Source organism: Sorex araneus, chromosome X (assembly GCF_027595985.1).
Source record: "Sorex araneus isolate mSorAra2 chromosome X, mSorAra2.pri, whole genome shotgun sequence".
Taxonomy (NCBI): Eukaryota; Metazoa; Chordata; class Mammalia; order Eulipotyphla; family Soricidae; genus Sorex; species Sorex araneus.
In genome coordinates, this window is record NC_073313.1 from 161,955,136 (window position 1) to 161,970,947 (window position 15,812).

The following is a 15,812-nucleotide window of genomic DNA, read 5'->3' on the forward strand; positions in this document are numbered from 1 at the left end:
TGGCTCTGCACTCAGGAATCACTCCTGGCGGTGCTCGGGGGACCCTAGGGGATGCCGGGGATCGAACCTGAGTCAGCCGCTTGCAAGGCAAAACGCCCTCCCCGCTGTCTACCGATCCAGCTCCAAAAATTGAAAATTATGTTTTCTGCTCTAAATAACGTTTTTCTCTCCTCCTCAGAAACACATCTCAAGAGTCTTCCATCGAGAGCAAGAAGTCCAGACGCCATGCTCGCCTCACGCCTTCTCTCTGCTCTTGCGTTGGGTAGGTTGGTGACCCCCGGGGAACCCCAGCGCCTTGGGTACAATTGGCGTTTTATCCTGGTAACTTCTCTGGGTGCATTTGGCGGATGCTCAGAATCACCCCCGCCCCTCAGCCTGTGTGGCACCCTGGCTTGAGGCAGTCACCCCTTTGTGCCTCTGATTAGAAGCTGTATTTTCTCCGAGGCACAGTGAGGGTCTAGTACCCTGATTTGAGTCCAGAGCTCCAGGCAGTACTGGCGTGTGGAAGGGTCCCATAACGCCTGGTTTGGGGCTGGGTGAGTGACCGCACATGCCTTAGAGGTGCGTGTCCTGGACCTTAGTCCCCAGGAAAGGATGCCCCGAGCCCAACACCGCCAGGCTTTCATTGAACTGGCCAGGCCCCTGTTGGCCGAATATGGTGGGGAGTGTCCCCCTGTTACTATAAGGGGACACCCTCGTAGGATATAGTATGCAAGGTGACCCAGTGACCCAATGGCTCATTTTTAAATCTATTTTTTAAAAAAAAATATTTTTGCTTTTTGGGTCACACCTGGCGATGCTCAGGGCTGACTCCTGGCTCTGCACTCAGGAATCACTCCTGGCGGTGCTCGGGGTATGGGATGCCGGGGATCGAACCCGGGTCAGCTGCATGCAAGGCAAATGCCCTCCCGCTACTGTGCTATTTCTCGGGCCCCCAATTTAAAAGGTTTTTTTTGTTGTTGTTTGTTTGTTTTTTTGCTTTTTGAGTCACACCCGACGATACTCAGGGCTGACTCCCGGCTCTGCACTCAGGAATCACTCCTGGCAGTGCTGGGGAACCCTATGGGATGCCGGGGATCGAACCCGGGTCAACTGTGTGCCGTGCCAGGGCAGTACCCTCCCTCCACCCCGATTCTTAGAGGGTTGATCTTAAAAGAGAGTGTGTGAATAGCGTTTTCTCCACCCACATCCCTTCTTACATGGGAAAAGGAGAAAAGAGTTTGAGCCATGCCATGAAAGAGGGGGAAAAGAAAATCAAGGGGCTGGAGCGATAGCATGGCAGGGAGGGCGTTTGCCTTGCACGCGGCTGACCCGGGTTCGATTCCCGCATCCCATAGGGTCCCCTGAGCACTGCCAGGAGTAATTCCTGAGTGCAGAGCCAGGAGGAACCCCTGAGCATCTCCGGGTGCGACCCTAAAAGAAAAACAAAAAACAACAAAAAACCAAAAACAAAATAAAACCCAAAAACCACAAGCCATCAGAACCAAACCCCAACAAGACTCAATGTTCCTTCCCATCTAGTATTCCTCCGGTGGCAGGAGGCCGGCGCCTGGTCCTACAGCGCGTCCAGCCGCAACATGACCTTCGACGAGGCCAGCGCCTACTGCCAGCGGAGGTACACGCACCTGGTGGCCATCCAGAACCAGGCGGAGATCCAGCACCTCAACGCCATCTTCGGCCACTCCCCCACCTACTACTGGATCGGCATCCGCAAGATCAACAACACGTGGACGTGGATCGGGACGCAGAAGGCCCTGACCCCCGAGGCCACCAACTGGGCGCCCGGCGAGCCCAACAACAAGAGGAAGGACGAGGACTGCGTGGAGATCTACATCAAGAGGGACCGAGACGCCGGCATGTGGAACGACGAGCGCTGCTCCAAGAGGAAGCTGGCCCTGTGCTACACGGGTACGACGGACGCCGGGCAGCGGGGCCGCAGGGACGCGGGACGGGCACGAGGAGGCCTCCTGCCTTTCGTTACCTGCTGGAGGGGCGGTCTGCTTAGCACTTGGGCAAAGTGCATTCCCGTGTGTGTGTGTGTGTGTGTGTGAGTGTGTGTGTGTGTCGTGTGTGTCTGCATGTGTCTGTGTGTGCCTGTGTGTCTGTGTGTGTGTCTGTGTGTGCCTGTGTGTGTCTGTGTGTGTCTGTGTGTCTGTGTGTGTCTGTGTGTGTGTCTGCATGTGTCTGTATGTGTGCCTATGTGTGTCTGTGTGTGTGTCTGCATGTGTCTGTGTGTGTGCCTATGTGTGTCTGTGTGTGTGCCTGTGTGTGTCTATGTGTGTTGTGCTGGGAATCTAACCTGGGGTGATCTGCTAAGCATTTGTGAAAAGTGAATTCCCTATTATGTGTGTGTATGTCTGTGTGTGTTTGTGTGTGTCTGTGTGTATGTATGTCTGTGTGTGTGTTTGTGTGTGTCTGTGTGTATGTTTGTGTGTGTCTGTGTGTGTTTGTGTGTGTCTGTGCGTCTGTGTGTATGTATGTCTGTGTGTGTCTGTGTGTATGTCTGTGTGTGTGTCTGTGTGTATATTTGTGTGTGTATGCATGTCTGTGTGTGCCTGTGTGTATGTCTCTGTGTGTGTTTGTGTGCGTCTGTGTGTATGTCTGTGTGTGTTTGTGTGCGTCTGTGTGTATGTCTGTGTGTGTTTGTGTGCGTCTGTGTGTATGTCTGTGTATTTGTGTGTGTCTGTGTGTATATTTGTGTGTGTCTGTGTGCGTCTGTGTGTATGCATGTCTGTGTGTGCCTGTGTGTATGTCTCTGTGTGTGTTTGTGTGTGTCTGTGTGTATGTATGTATGTGTGAGCGTCTGTGTGTGTCTGTCTCTGTGTGTGTTTGTGTGTGTGTGTGTGGTGTGGGAATCGAACCCGTGGCCTCCCACCTGCCAGCCAGATGCTGTCCCTGTGCTGTGCCCCTCCCCACGCCTGGCATCATGCCAGCTCTTCCCTTGCACCCACGCCAATGGCTCATCCTGGGGCGCCCCCTCGGCTGTGGGCACCCGACAGGGGCAGGGGTGGCCGCGAGCCTGCCGCCACGTGGCCGGTCACTCACCTCTGCGTCCCCCCAGCTGCCTGCACCGCGGAGTCCTGCAGCCGCCACGGGGAGTGCGTGGAGACCATCAACAACTACACCTGCCGCTGCTTCCCCGGCTTCAGCGGGCTCACCTGCGAGCAAGGTGCGTCTCCGCTGCGCCGGGCCGGGCCGAGGGCAGGGGTGAGGACCTCGGCCGGGAGAGAGGGTCCCCTTCCTGAGTCCCGACCCACACTCCCCTGCACTCAGGAATCCCTCCTGGCGGTGCTCGGGAGACCCTATGTATGGGATGCCGGGAATCGAACCCGGGTCGGCCGCGAGCCTGCAAACGCCCTCCCCGCTGTGCTGTCGCTCCAGCCTGCAGTTCCCGTTTCTTAGCTCTTGCCCAGGGCCCTAATCGAGTCCGAGATGCTCCCTCTCTAAACCCAGCAAAGGTGCTTCCTGTAAACAGGCGGTGCATACTTACGGCACCGGTCACAGCACTGCAGCCCCGCGCTCCCTGCCTGAGGGACTCCGTGATGCCGACGTCGCGGTTGCTCTGGCTGGCTTGGTTCTATGAACACAGGCCGCAGGACAGCAGGAGCACCGGGGAGTGCTCCCCAGAAAGCCTCCGTCCTGTCCCGGGTTAAGAGGGGGAGCCGGGGGGCGCAGCCTTGCTCTAAGTGGATTTTTTTTTTTTTTTTTTTTTTTGCTTTTTGGGTCACACCCGGCGATGCTCAGGGCTGACTCCTGGCTCTGCACTCAGGAATTAGTCCTGGCGGTGCTCGGGGGACCATATGGGATGCGGGGATTTGAACCCGGGTCGGCCGCGTGCAAGGCAAACGCCCTCCCCGCTGTGCTATCGCTCCAGCCCCTCTAAGTGGATTTTTCACCAGGAGGGAGGACCAGTGTCCCCAGGTTCCATTTGCTCAAGGGCCAACAGCTTGGGACATGGATGGCGTAAACTCAGGCTATAGCGGACTCAGTTTCCCCCTTACCGCATGGTCCCCCGATGACCAGCCCAGCCAGTTCCAAAGTATAAGGCAAAGCCCGCCCCCTCTGAGCTGAGGTCTTCCGGAAGTGCTCTAACTGGCCGTTTGAGCCCTGGGCTCTGTCCCTCCCCCTTCCCCACGGCAGGAAGTGGACCCCGGGTTGACGCTTTGTCCCTTTTCAGTTGTCACTTGCCCGGCCCTGGAAGCCCCCGAGCACGGAAGCCTGGATTGCAGCCACCCCTGGGAGCACTTTAGCTACGAGTCCTCTTGCCGGCTCACCTGTGCCAGGGGCTACCTGCCCAGCACCCCTGAGGCCCAGCGCTGCCTGGCTTCTGGAGAGTGGAGTGCCCCGCGCCCCACCTGCCAGGGTGAGTGGGGACCCCGAGAGATTGCCAGAACATTCTCTCCCCTGTGCTGACCCCCGGGCCTTTGCAGTGGCCGTGCCCACTGTTGGCTCAGAAAGGCCCCACCGAAGAAAAGGGGGAGGGTGCGTGTCCCCGGGATTCAGCCTCGGAGGTGGGGACCTCGCCCTTGGGGACCTGACCCAGAAGGCGGAGCTGCCTTGTCCTCTTATCAACCCCCTCCAGGAAAAAAAAAAATTGAAAAATTCTGAATTTTCACCGTGTCGTTTCTCACCTGCAGTGGTGGATTGCGAGGCGCTGGCCCCACCTCCCCACGGCTCCATGGACTGTTCCCCTGTCCCCGGCCGCTTCTCCTGGAACACCACCTGCTCCTTCGGCTGTGAGGACGGCTTTGAGCTGGTGGGAGACTCGCTCCTACAGTGCTCCTCCTCCGGAACTTGGGAACACGAGCGACCAACGTGCAGAGGTAGAGGCGCTGGCCCCAGGACGGTGGGTGTGTCCGCCCTGCTCAGCGTCTGCCGCCTGGCTAACGCCCCGCGCCCCTGTGTGTGTTCCAGCTGTGACATGCAGTGCCCTGGGCCCGCCTGGCAATGGTTCCGTGAGCTGCACACATGCGCCCGATGGGGATTTCACCCCCCGGACCTCCTGCGTGTTCACCTGTGAGCCCGGCTTCCGGCTGCGGGGGCCCGCCCTGGTGCAGTGCACGACGCTCGGCCACTGGACCCAGCCCGCCCCCGTGTGTGAAGGTGAGGGGGTCCCGCTTGCTCAATGCCAGCGTCCTTCCAGCTCTGCATGCTTCAGCCCCGGGTGGGGGTGGGGGGACCCAGATGGGGTCCCCAAGTCTACATGGAGCCAAAGCCGCTGGCGGTAGGTTGCAGGGTTGGTTTCATCTTCCACCTCTGAGATCTCTGGGGAAGAATCTAGCCCTCGGGGGCCGGAGAGATAGCACAGTGGGTAGGGCGTTTGCCTTGCACGCCGTTGAGCCGGATTTGATTCCCAGCATCCCATAGGGTCCCCCAAGCACCGCCAGGAGCGATTCCTGAGTGCAGAGCCAGGAGGAACCCCTGAGCATCGCTGGGTGTGACCCAAAAAGCAAAACCAAAACAAAACAAGTCTCGGGGCTGGAGCGATAGCACAGCGGGAAGGGCGTTTGCCTTGCACGCGGTTGACCTGGGTTCGATTCCCAGCATCCCATAGGGTCCCCTGAGCACTGCCAGGAGCGATTCCTGAGTGCAGAGCCAGGAGGAACCCCTGAGCATCACTGGGTGTGACCCTAAAAGCAAAATAATAATAATAATAATAATAATCTAGACCTGTCCAGGGGGGGAGTAGGGGTAGGGGTGTGTCAGCCCCCACGGACGCACTGCTGGGTTCTCAGTGTCCAGCGCAGGCCCAGAGCTGGCGGGGGGAAGAAATGACAGCAGGAAAATAATCAAGCAGGAGGGCGAGCACGTGACTCAACTCAGAACTCCCCCTACAGTGCTCCCTGGGGGATGCAGATTTCAGATTCACTTAGACACGCACTCCCAGCTCCTCCATGAGTGCTCAGGTGCAGTTCGCCAGAGCAAGGACAAGAGGCCACGGTTTTTCTACCTGCTCAAAGCATTCCTAGAGCCAGATCTGCATTCCCTGTAGGGAAGAAAAAAAAAAAGAAAGGCCCCAGACCAAGATGCGTCTGCAAAGCGAGAGCATTTTACAATGTGTCTCGTTCCCCGGAGCGGGCGACCTCTGTCAGCCGTGAGCTCTACCTTTTTATTTTATTTTATTTTATTTTATTTTATTTTTGCTTTTTGGGTCACACCTGGAGATGCTCAGGGGTTCCTCCTGGCTCTGCACTCATAAATTACACCTGTTGGTGCTTGGGGGATCATATGGGATGCTGGGAATCGAACCCGGGTCGGCCGTATGCAAGGCAAACGCCCTCCCCGCTGTGCTACCACTCTAGCCCGAGCTCTACTCTTTGACCTTCCTTTCTCTCCCAGGCCAGGATAGAGCCCAGGGACCCCTGGAAACTTAGGAGGGGGCTGGATGCCCCGGAAACCCCAGCGCGAACAATTCTCTGACTTTACTTACCTTTCCCCAAGTGAACCCAGTTCCCTGCCCAAACACGGCCGGCCCTGGCCACTCCCCCACCCCATGCCTCCCCCCCCTCTGTGTTTTCTAACCTCCCCCCTCTCCTGTCTCAGCTCTGCAGTGTCCAGCCCTGTCCAGCCCAGAGCAAGGCTACATGCGGTGTCTCCCGGGGGCTTCTGGAAGTTTCCAAAGTGGCAGCAGCTGTGAGTTCTCCTGCCAGCCGGGCTACACCCTGCGGGGACCCTCCAGGCTGCGGTGTGGCCCCATGGGGCAATGGAACGGACAAGTGCCCACCTGCCAAGGTAGAGTTGGTTGTGCTCTTCTCCGGGAGAGAGTCTCGGGGACCCCCGAAGACCCCAGGGGCAGCAGGATGCAAACAGATCTGCTGCCAACTCTGTAATTCTTGCAGCCGCAAAGTGCAATACCATCCACCTGCCTCTGGGGGGCGCCATCGCCTGCTCCCACCCCGCCACCGGCACATTCACCTACGGGACCCTTTGCACCTTCAGCTGCCAGGAAGGCCTGACGCTTCTCGGCGTCCCCCAGCTGAGCTGCAGTGCCCAGGGCCGGTGGTCTCACGCCGTCCCCTCCTGCCAAGGTAAGCCGGCGAGCCCGCCCCGGTCCTGCCCGGAGCCCCTGCATGCAGATGGACGCCGGGGCGGGCAGGGGTTCACCTCCACCTCCCTCCTCTCTCTTCTCCAGCTGTGCAGTGTCCCCGCCTGGATGCCCCGGGGAAAGTGGATGCCAGCTGCAACGGGGACCCCGTGCCGGGCACTGCCTGCAACTTCACGTGTCCCGAGGGCTGGACGCTTAACGGCTCGGCCGTGCTGACCTGCGGGGCCAGGGGACAGTGGTCAGGGCCGGTCCCCACGTGTGAAGGTAATGAAGTGGCGGGGTGAGGGGAGAGAAGAGAGGAGGGAGGGGTTACTGCACGCAGAGGGGAGCGTCTGCTTTAGGCATTACAGGAACATCTGAGCGCAGGTGCAGGGGACAGTGCCGGGCCCCCGGTGACAGTCCAGAGGGGAGGGCACTGGCCTTGCCCGGCGTCCCTCGGATCCCCAACAGGAGGGAGATCCCGAGCACAGAGCCCTGAGCACTGCCAGATGTGGGCCCCCAAACAAGCAAATGGAAAGTGAAGGGTCAGAATTGGAATTCTGGGGCCCGAGCAATAGCACAGCGGGGAGGGCGTTTGCCTTGCACGTGGCCAACCCGGGTTTGATTCCCAGCATCCCATAGGGTCCCCCCCACAACCCCTCGACACACACACACACACACACACACACACACTCTGAGCACCTCCAGGAGTAATTCCTGGGTGCAGAGCCAGGAGGAACCCTTAAGCATCGCCAGGTGGGACCCAAAAAGGGAAAAGAAAAAAAAAGAATTGGAATTCAGATCACGGTATCACAGGAACCAAGGTGGAAAGACCTGCCTGGCTAGGGAGGAAGAAGAGAGAGCTCTGAGCTCTCTAGGATGAGATTCTCTTGGGGCTGGAGCCATAGCACAGCGGGGAGAGTGTTGGCCTTGCACGCGGCCGATCCAGGTTCGAGTCCCAGCATCCCATAGGGTCCCCCGAGCACCGCCAGGAGTGATTCCTGAGTGCAGAGCTGGGAGTAATCCCTGAGCATCACTGGGTGTGATGCAAAAAGAAAATAATAATAATAAGAAGAAGAGGCTTGGGGCTGGAGCGATAGCACAGCGGGTAGGGCGTTTGCCTTGCACGCGGCCGACCCGGGTTCAAATCCCAGCATCCCATATGGTCCCCTGAGCACGGCCAGGGGTAATTCCTGAGTGCAAAGCCAGGAGTAACCCCTGTGCATCGCCAGGTGTGACCCAAAAAGCAAAAAAAAAAAAAAAAAAAAAAAAAAAAAAAAAGAAGAGGCTTGCCCAGGCTTTCGTGCTTCCGGTGATCCAAAGGCACGGATCAGGGATGGTGGGCAGGACAGGGCGCCCCCAAAGCCCCCCCCCCAAGGCCCCCTAGCCTGACCGTTTCTCTCTGCTCTGCTTCCTCAGCGCCCGAAGTTCCCAGCACGCCCCTGGCTGTGGGACTGTCTGCAGCGGGAACGTCCCTCCTGGGGGGTTCGTCATTCCTCCTGTGGCTGCTGAAGCGTCTCCGCAAGAAAGGTGAGAGAACCCCTAAAGGCACCCAAAACCGTTAAACCAAAACTGTGGGCTCCCCCGACCCCACACACCACCCCGCGCCCAGCACTGCAGGAATGAGCCGGATGGAGTTTCCTGAAACACAAATGGGAATTTTAGTTGGCAGTACCATTCCCCAGCTGCAGGGGGCGCTGGTCGCACCGACGTCCACCTGTGGCCCCTTGCCCGTTGTGGAAGGTTTGGGTTTCAAGGTTTTGGTTTTTTTTTTTCTTTTTGGGTCACACCCTGCGATGCTCAGGGGTTCCTCCTGGCTCATGCACTCAGGAATTACTCCTGGCGGTGCTCGGGGGGACCCTATGGGATGCTGGGGATCGAACCCTGGTCGGCTGTGTGCAAGGCAAACGCCCTCCCCGCTGTGCTGTCGCTCCAGCCCCTGGTTTCAAGTTTTGATAAACTAGAAAAACGTCACAGTGTTTTTGAAAAACACCAAGGCACCCCTGGGGGGCTGACCCTGTTGAGACATGCGCAGGGGTCACTCCTGGCTCTGCACTCAGGAATCACTCCTGGCGGTGCTCGGGGGACCCTATGGGATGCAGGGAATTGAACCCAAGTCGGCCACGTTCAAGGCCAACGCCCTCCCTGCTGTGCTCTCGCTCCAGCCCCAATCTGGCCCATGTTGACGCTTTTTTTTTTTTCTCTTGCAGCCAAGAAATTCGTGCCCTCCAGGTAAGCTGAGTTCTTGTCCAAATTACCCAATGCTCCCTCTGTGCTGTCCCTTTGCTTGGTGTGAGTGACCAGCCCTTGACTTACCCCTTGTCCCATCCTCACAGCAGCTGCCAGAGCCTGGATTCAGATGGATCTTACCAGATGGCCTCGGAGTTGATTTAATCAGGTAGGAATTGAGTGTGACATCATCAGCTTTCAGGGGGAAGGCAGTCTGTCACTCGGGCTCTTGTCCCAGGGACTCTGCCAACGGCAGGTTTGAGGGGGGCAGGGTGTGGTGTAGATCACGCTATGCTTTGTTTTGTTTTTGCATTTTTGGGTCCCACCCGGCGATGCTCAGGGCTGACTCCTGGCTCTGCACTCAGGAATCACTCCTGGCAGTGCTTGGGGGACCCTCTGGGATGCTGGGGATCGAACCCGGGCCGGCCGCATGCAAGGTCAACGCCCTCCCCGCTGTGCTGTCGCTCTGGCCCCATGATGAGTTTTATGGAAAGTGGTTCATTTTGTCATAGAAGGAGAGAGAAGGGGCAAGGACCCAGTTTTGAGTCAGTGACTTAATTTATAATTTAGGTGGATAATGATGGCAGTGGGGGTGGAGTGAGGGCCGTTCCGCTTGATTTGTGGCACCACATATGGTCCCCAACTCCACCGGGAGTGAGCCCTGAGCACCGCTGAGTAGGACATAAAAACAGAAGAATAATATTTTATATATTTTTTGTAATATATATTTTATTTATTTTTTATTTTATTTTATTTTTTGGCTTTTTGGGTCACACCCAAGCGATGCACAGGGCTTAATTCCTGGCTCTGCACTCAGGAATAACTCCTGGCGGTGCTCAGGGGACCATGTAGGATGCTGGGAATTGAACCCGGGTTAGCCATGTGCAAGGCAAACACCCTATCGGCTGTGCTATCGCTCCAACTCCTGTAATATGTATTTTATTTTCATAAAAGTAGTTCACAATTGGGGGCTGGAGCGATAGCACAGTGGGGAGGGCGTTTGCCTTGCATGTGGCCTACCTGGGTTCGATCCCCAGCATCCCATAGGGTCCCCCGAGCACTGCCAGGAGTAATTCCTGAGTGCAGAGCCAGGAGGAACCCCTGAGCATCACCGGGTGGGACCCAAAAAGAAAAAGAAAAAAGTAGTTCACAATAGTTCATTGCAGATAATAGTCACACACTAATCCCACCACTGGACACCTTCCCACCACAATAAGAGGGAAGTGTCTGAAGGTTGTTGTATTTCATTGTGGAACCATTTAAGCCCATTAGATAAGAGAATACAAGCAAGTATGTTAAGCCCAAACAAACGTGTGCTACTCTTGATAAGTACCTTGAGGTAGAATGTAAGAGGTCTATCTCACGCTCCAGGAAATTCTGTGTCATTCTCTTCTGGGGAGCTTTAGTTTATAGTCTCTGGGTCTTGGCTGTTGAGATTACACGGTGCCAGTGGTTGTTTGTGGGTGTGACTGCCAAGCTACTGGAAAGCTGGGGATCTGGGGGGAGGAGGCCCAGTCCCAATTCGAGTGGGCTTGGAAATTTCAGTCACGGCTTCCCACATACTTGGGTTTTTCTGCTGATTCCCTCTTGGGTGAGGCGTCCAAGTGTGTGGAGAGTGGCCTTGAGCATGGCAGTGGTTGGGTTCTGGAGGTTTTTGGCTGCCGGGGTTCTCTTGGGGCAGGGCGGGAAACTCAACCCTTCGAAGTGCCCCAGTGGAGACAGCCTGGCACGGGGGCAGGACATTCAGAAGAATAACGTTTTACTCTGATGACCTGGCCAGCTGGCAGAAGAGTTGGCGTTCTCATGACTTATACTTCCCTCTTGGCAGGACCAGAACCCAAGATGCTCCTGGCCTCCAAGGCAAAGCAGCTGCCCTGCCCAGCAGGACCTTACCGCCAAGGTTGCCCCCGATCAACACCCAGGGGGCCAGCCGGCCACCGCTGAGACCCCAGCACTGCCGTCTCCTTTCCAGTTCCGTGAGAAAGGACCGGAAAGAAAAGCATCTTGTCCAGACAAACAGGAAGAAATGAAGACGGCAATCTCCCAGCTGGGGTCTCTCTCTCTCTCTCTCTCTCTCTCTCTCTCTCTCTCTCTCTCTCTCTCTCTCTCTCTGTCCCCCACCCCCATCCCAGTCTCTCCAGCAGTCATGCTGGGGGGAAGGAAAACGGGACAGCAGTTTCAAGGGAACTGCATGCACCGGGGAGGTATTTGATGGCTCACTTGAAAATGCAGTGACTGGGGCTACATGCTGTGACTCTCAGTTCCACCCACTAGGAGGGTTCTGGCCCTGTCTTCTTTGATCCCTGTGGGATGCTGTGCTTTTCAGGATTCTTCTGAAAAACCTGAAAATCCTGATGGTTCCCTGACTGGCTTGAAAATAGCGTCCACTGCCCTTAGTCCAGTGTGAGGGTTAAAAAGGCTTTACAATAGGTAGAAGGGAGAACGAAGACGGGAGGCGTTATTTGTCTCACATGGGCGCTTCTTTCTTGATGAGCAATTTGCATGCTATATCTGTAGTATAACATGTATGTTATATATGTTATATGTTATATATAACATGTATGTCCCCTCCTCTGCACACACACACACACACACACACACAAATAGGGAAGGGAGGGAACACTGACCTCTATCTAGACCACCGGCCAATAGGAAGTACAAATGTCTTAGGACCATTGATTTCAATATGAGAAGTACCAGGAGTGTCACCCCTGATGATAGGTCCATCTTATTTTTTTCTGAAAGATGGTTTTCAAGATGAAAACTATGGGGCTGGAGCGATAGCACAGTGGGGAGGGCGTTTGCCTGGCACACGGCCGACCCGGGTTCGACTCCCAGCATCCCATAGGGTCCCCTAAGCACCACCAGGAGTAATTCCGGAGTGCAGAGCCAGGAGTCAGCCCTGAGCATTGCTGGGTGTGACCTGAAAAGCAAAAAAAAAAAAAGATGAAAACTATCTATTGCACCAAATGCTCAGGGTTTGACGAGAGTATCAGTGAAGGTACAATTTTATGATTGTCTTTGTTGAAATGTGTGTGAGGGAGGGGGGGTGTTTGTTGTATGTAATGGACCCACATGAAATTCTTGTTTAACAACGTACCAGGGTCACTGAGAGAATGATGCATCCGGTGAATTTTTTTTTTTTAAGTAATCCTGCCTCATAATGAAGTCTTGGGAGTTTTCTTCTGTGTCGGGGTGCTCTTAAAACGAGGGAAACCCCACAAAGCAAATATTTATATTTATTTAGGAGGGAGTTTAAAAATTCTAAGGACTTTCTGGTTCCTGGCTGAGGGATTACCAGAGACAAAGGCTCAGGAAACAGTGGATCAGGCAGCTGTGAATTCCCAGGTGTGAGAATTCAATTTGCGACTTTCCTCTTAACTCAGCATGTGCAAAAGAAGGAACATTCCAAGAAAAATGCTGATAAAATAGCAGCAAAGGCCAAGTTCAGAGCAAACAGAAAAAAAAACAGGGTCATGGGGGGACTTTGAAAGACAAAACAACTCTGGGAAATCACCCCCAGAGGGAAAAAAACAATGAGGGCAATTTTGCTATGTACTATATCCGGGAGAAATATTTCTCTGAGCTGGTTCATCAAAGGTTGTACATATTTATATAGACTGTGTTGGAAATAGCTGCGTGGAATACAAATGTGGTCTGTGTTTGGGTTTGATGATTGTTGTATGGATTGTATAAAATATTTAAAAGCAGAATTTAAAATATTTTATCATTTTTTAAAGTATTTATTTAAGCTCTGTCATCCACTGTATTTGACAGGGCACTATACAGATTTAATAATAAACATGTTTATATTTAGTTCTGGGCGTGAGTGTGATTTTACGCATATCTGGGACCCTATATTGCTAAACTGTGTGTCAAAATCATCTAAGAGATATAAAACATCATTTTTTAAATTTTGGGGTCACACCCGGTGATGCTCAGGGGTTCCTCCTGGCTCTGCACTCAGGAATCACTCCCGGCAGTGCTTGGGGGGCCCTATGGGATGCTGGGAATCGAACCCAGGTCGGCCTTGTGCAAGGCAAATGCCCTGCCCGCTGTGCTATCGCTCCAGCCCCAAACATCATTATTTTTTATTGACTCACCATGAGATACAGTTACAGACTTACAAGTTTTCATGATAACGTTTTAATCATACAATGATCAAACACCCATCCCTCCACCAGTGCCCATTCTCCACCACCAGTGTGCCCCGTATCCCTTCCGCCACCCCTACCCCTGTTGGGTGGAGCAGATCTCTGCCCACGGGAGGCGCGGAGGAACAGGCCGAGACAACTCTTTCTGCAACAGCAAGGGGATTTATTCAGACCAGCATGCTGGGGCTCTCACTCAGCTCTCACTCCTACGCAGAGGAGGGTTAGAGAGAGAGAAAGAGAGCCCCGTATACAGAGATCAGGCTCTTTTTATACACCTTAGTAAATAAGATTACTTTGATCATTATTCTCATTTTTCCAAGGTTATTTTGATCAACATCTTCATTTTTCCCAGGTCACTTAGATCAACATCCTCATTTTTCGGGATCAAGGGGGGTCATCAGTGACATTCTGCTTTGCTAGAGTAAATTTCGCCATATGTCCGTGCCTGTCCTGGACATTACCAGGCGTCTGGGCAGTTTCATTTCCTGAAACAGGTCCTTGTTTTGTGTAGCTCAGATCATACTGCAAGGTATTGTTTTACAGAGATTGATCAAGCAAGTTAGCAAGTTACAGAAAGCAATCAAGCAAGTTAGCAAAACATTAACCCTATCCTTTGCTGCTACATGGCCCAAACCGTTCACTCCATCCCCCCCTCCCTCCTGCCTCTGTGGTCGGCACCTTCCCTCTTACTCTCTCCTCTAAGGGAGTTACGGTTTGCAATACAGATACTAAGAGGACATCGTGTTTGGTCCATCGTCTACTCTCAGCACGAATCTCCCATCTCCCAGAGCGTCCTTGGGGGCTGGAGCGATAGCACAGCGGGGAGGGCGTTTGCCTTGCATGCGGTCGACCCGGGTTCGATTCCCAGCATCCCATAGGGTCCCCTGAGCACCGCCAGGAGTAATTCCTGAGTGCATGAGCCAGGAGGAACTCCTGTGCATCGCTGGGTGTGACCCAAAAAAATAAAATAAAATATGGGGCTGGAGTGATAGCACAGCGGGTAGGGCATTCGCCTTGCATGCGGCCAACCCAGGTTCAATCCCCGGCATCCCATATGGTCCCCTGAGCACCGCCAGGAGTGATTCCTGAGTGCAGAGTCAGGAGTAACCCCTGTGCATCGCCGGGTGTGACCCAAAAAGCAAAAAAAAAAAAAAAAGGCCAGAGCGTCCTTAACGGCCGTGATCCAGAGACACACAAAAGAATCTCTGCTCACTGCAGAAATGCCTCTATACTTGAAGCCAGGCTGACTTCTCCGGGGGGCCTGACCTGCCCCCTAAGCACCCCAGCGGCCCCCAACTCTCAGAACCCAATGAGAAGTGCAGGAGGGCAGGTTCAGAGACAGCAAACTCCAAGCCTCAGGGGATAGGGGATGGGCCAGTCCTTCTCATCCCCCATCCCCATGGGACCCTGGAGGTCACGCCTACAAACTGCCTCTGGCTGCTTCTTTTTTTTTTTTTAAGACATATTTTATTGAATCACCGTGAAAAAAAGAAAGAAAAAAAATACAAAGCTTTCAGGTTTAAGTCACAGTCAAATACTGATTAAACCCCCATCCCTTCACCAGTGCACATGTTCCACCACCAAGAACCCCAATATACCCCCTCCCACCCCACCCCCCATCTAAGTAGCTAATGATATTCCCTTTATTCTCTATATACTTTGAGTACATTTCATATTTCCATACAGAACTCACTATTATTGATTGGAAAATTTCCCTAACAATCAGGCCTGCTGAATAGGCATCATCTAATAATTTCTCTTCATTGCTGAGAGTGAAGACTTTGAGTCCTAATATTTTAGCTCAGTTCACAGTCAAAATGGATGGCTGCAAGAATCCGCTCTGGTGCCAAAATGGGTTAGGAGACCTCAGGATCACAGTCTTTAGGCGCAGAGGGTCTGTTTCTCGTGCCGTGGCTCCGGGTCATCTCTGGGCGGAAGGCGCACCGGGAACGCCCCCCTCCCAGGGCCACCTACGGGCTACGTCACTAAAGAAAGTCCTACCTCCTGGTTGAGGGGTCTTAGAGGGTGGCTCTCACCGCGTGGTTGCTGCTGCTGCCGCCATTTTCGCTCAGAAAAATGGGGTGGATTTATTGCAAACCACAACACCTAATCAGAGAGAGAGAATGAAAGGGAATACCCTGCCATAGTGGCAGTGTGGGGTGGGAGGAGATGGGACTGGGGAGGGTGGAAGGGACGCTGGGTTTACTGGTGGTGGAGAATGGGCACTGGTGAGGGGATGAGTTATCGAACTTTGTATGGGGGAAACATGAGCACAAAAATGCATAAATCTGTAACTGTACCCTCACGTTGACTCACTAATTAAAAATAAACTAATAAAAATTAATTAATTAATTAATATTAATAAAAATGAATCTAAGTGAAAAAAAATGGGGTGGAGAGGGAAA

General features: G+C 54.1%; 1 protein-coding gene across 1 annotated transcript; it reads left to right on the top strand.

The window, feature by feature from the left end:
• The first annotated feature begins 225 nt into the window (after window positions 1-225).
• LOC101541535 (E-selectin) lies at window positions 226-11,204 on the top strand. The gene is made up of 13 exons (XM_004613849.2): window positions 226-262; window positions 1,522-1,908; window positions 3,062-3,169; window positions 4,178-4,363; window positions 4,638-4,823; window positions 4,915-5,103; window positions 6,544-6,732; window positions 6,840-7,028; window positions 7,133-7,309; window positions 8,444-8,554; window positions 9,235-9,256; window positions 9,361-9,422; window positions 11,082-11,204. The coding sequence occupies exons 1-12, from the start codon at window positions 226-228 to the stop codon at window positions 9,416-9,418; spliced, it is 1,839 nt and encodes a 612-aa protein (XP_004613906.1). The 3' UTR covers window positions 9,419-9,422; window positions 11,082-11,204.
• Window positions 11,205-15,812: the final 4,608 nt, after the last annotated feature.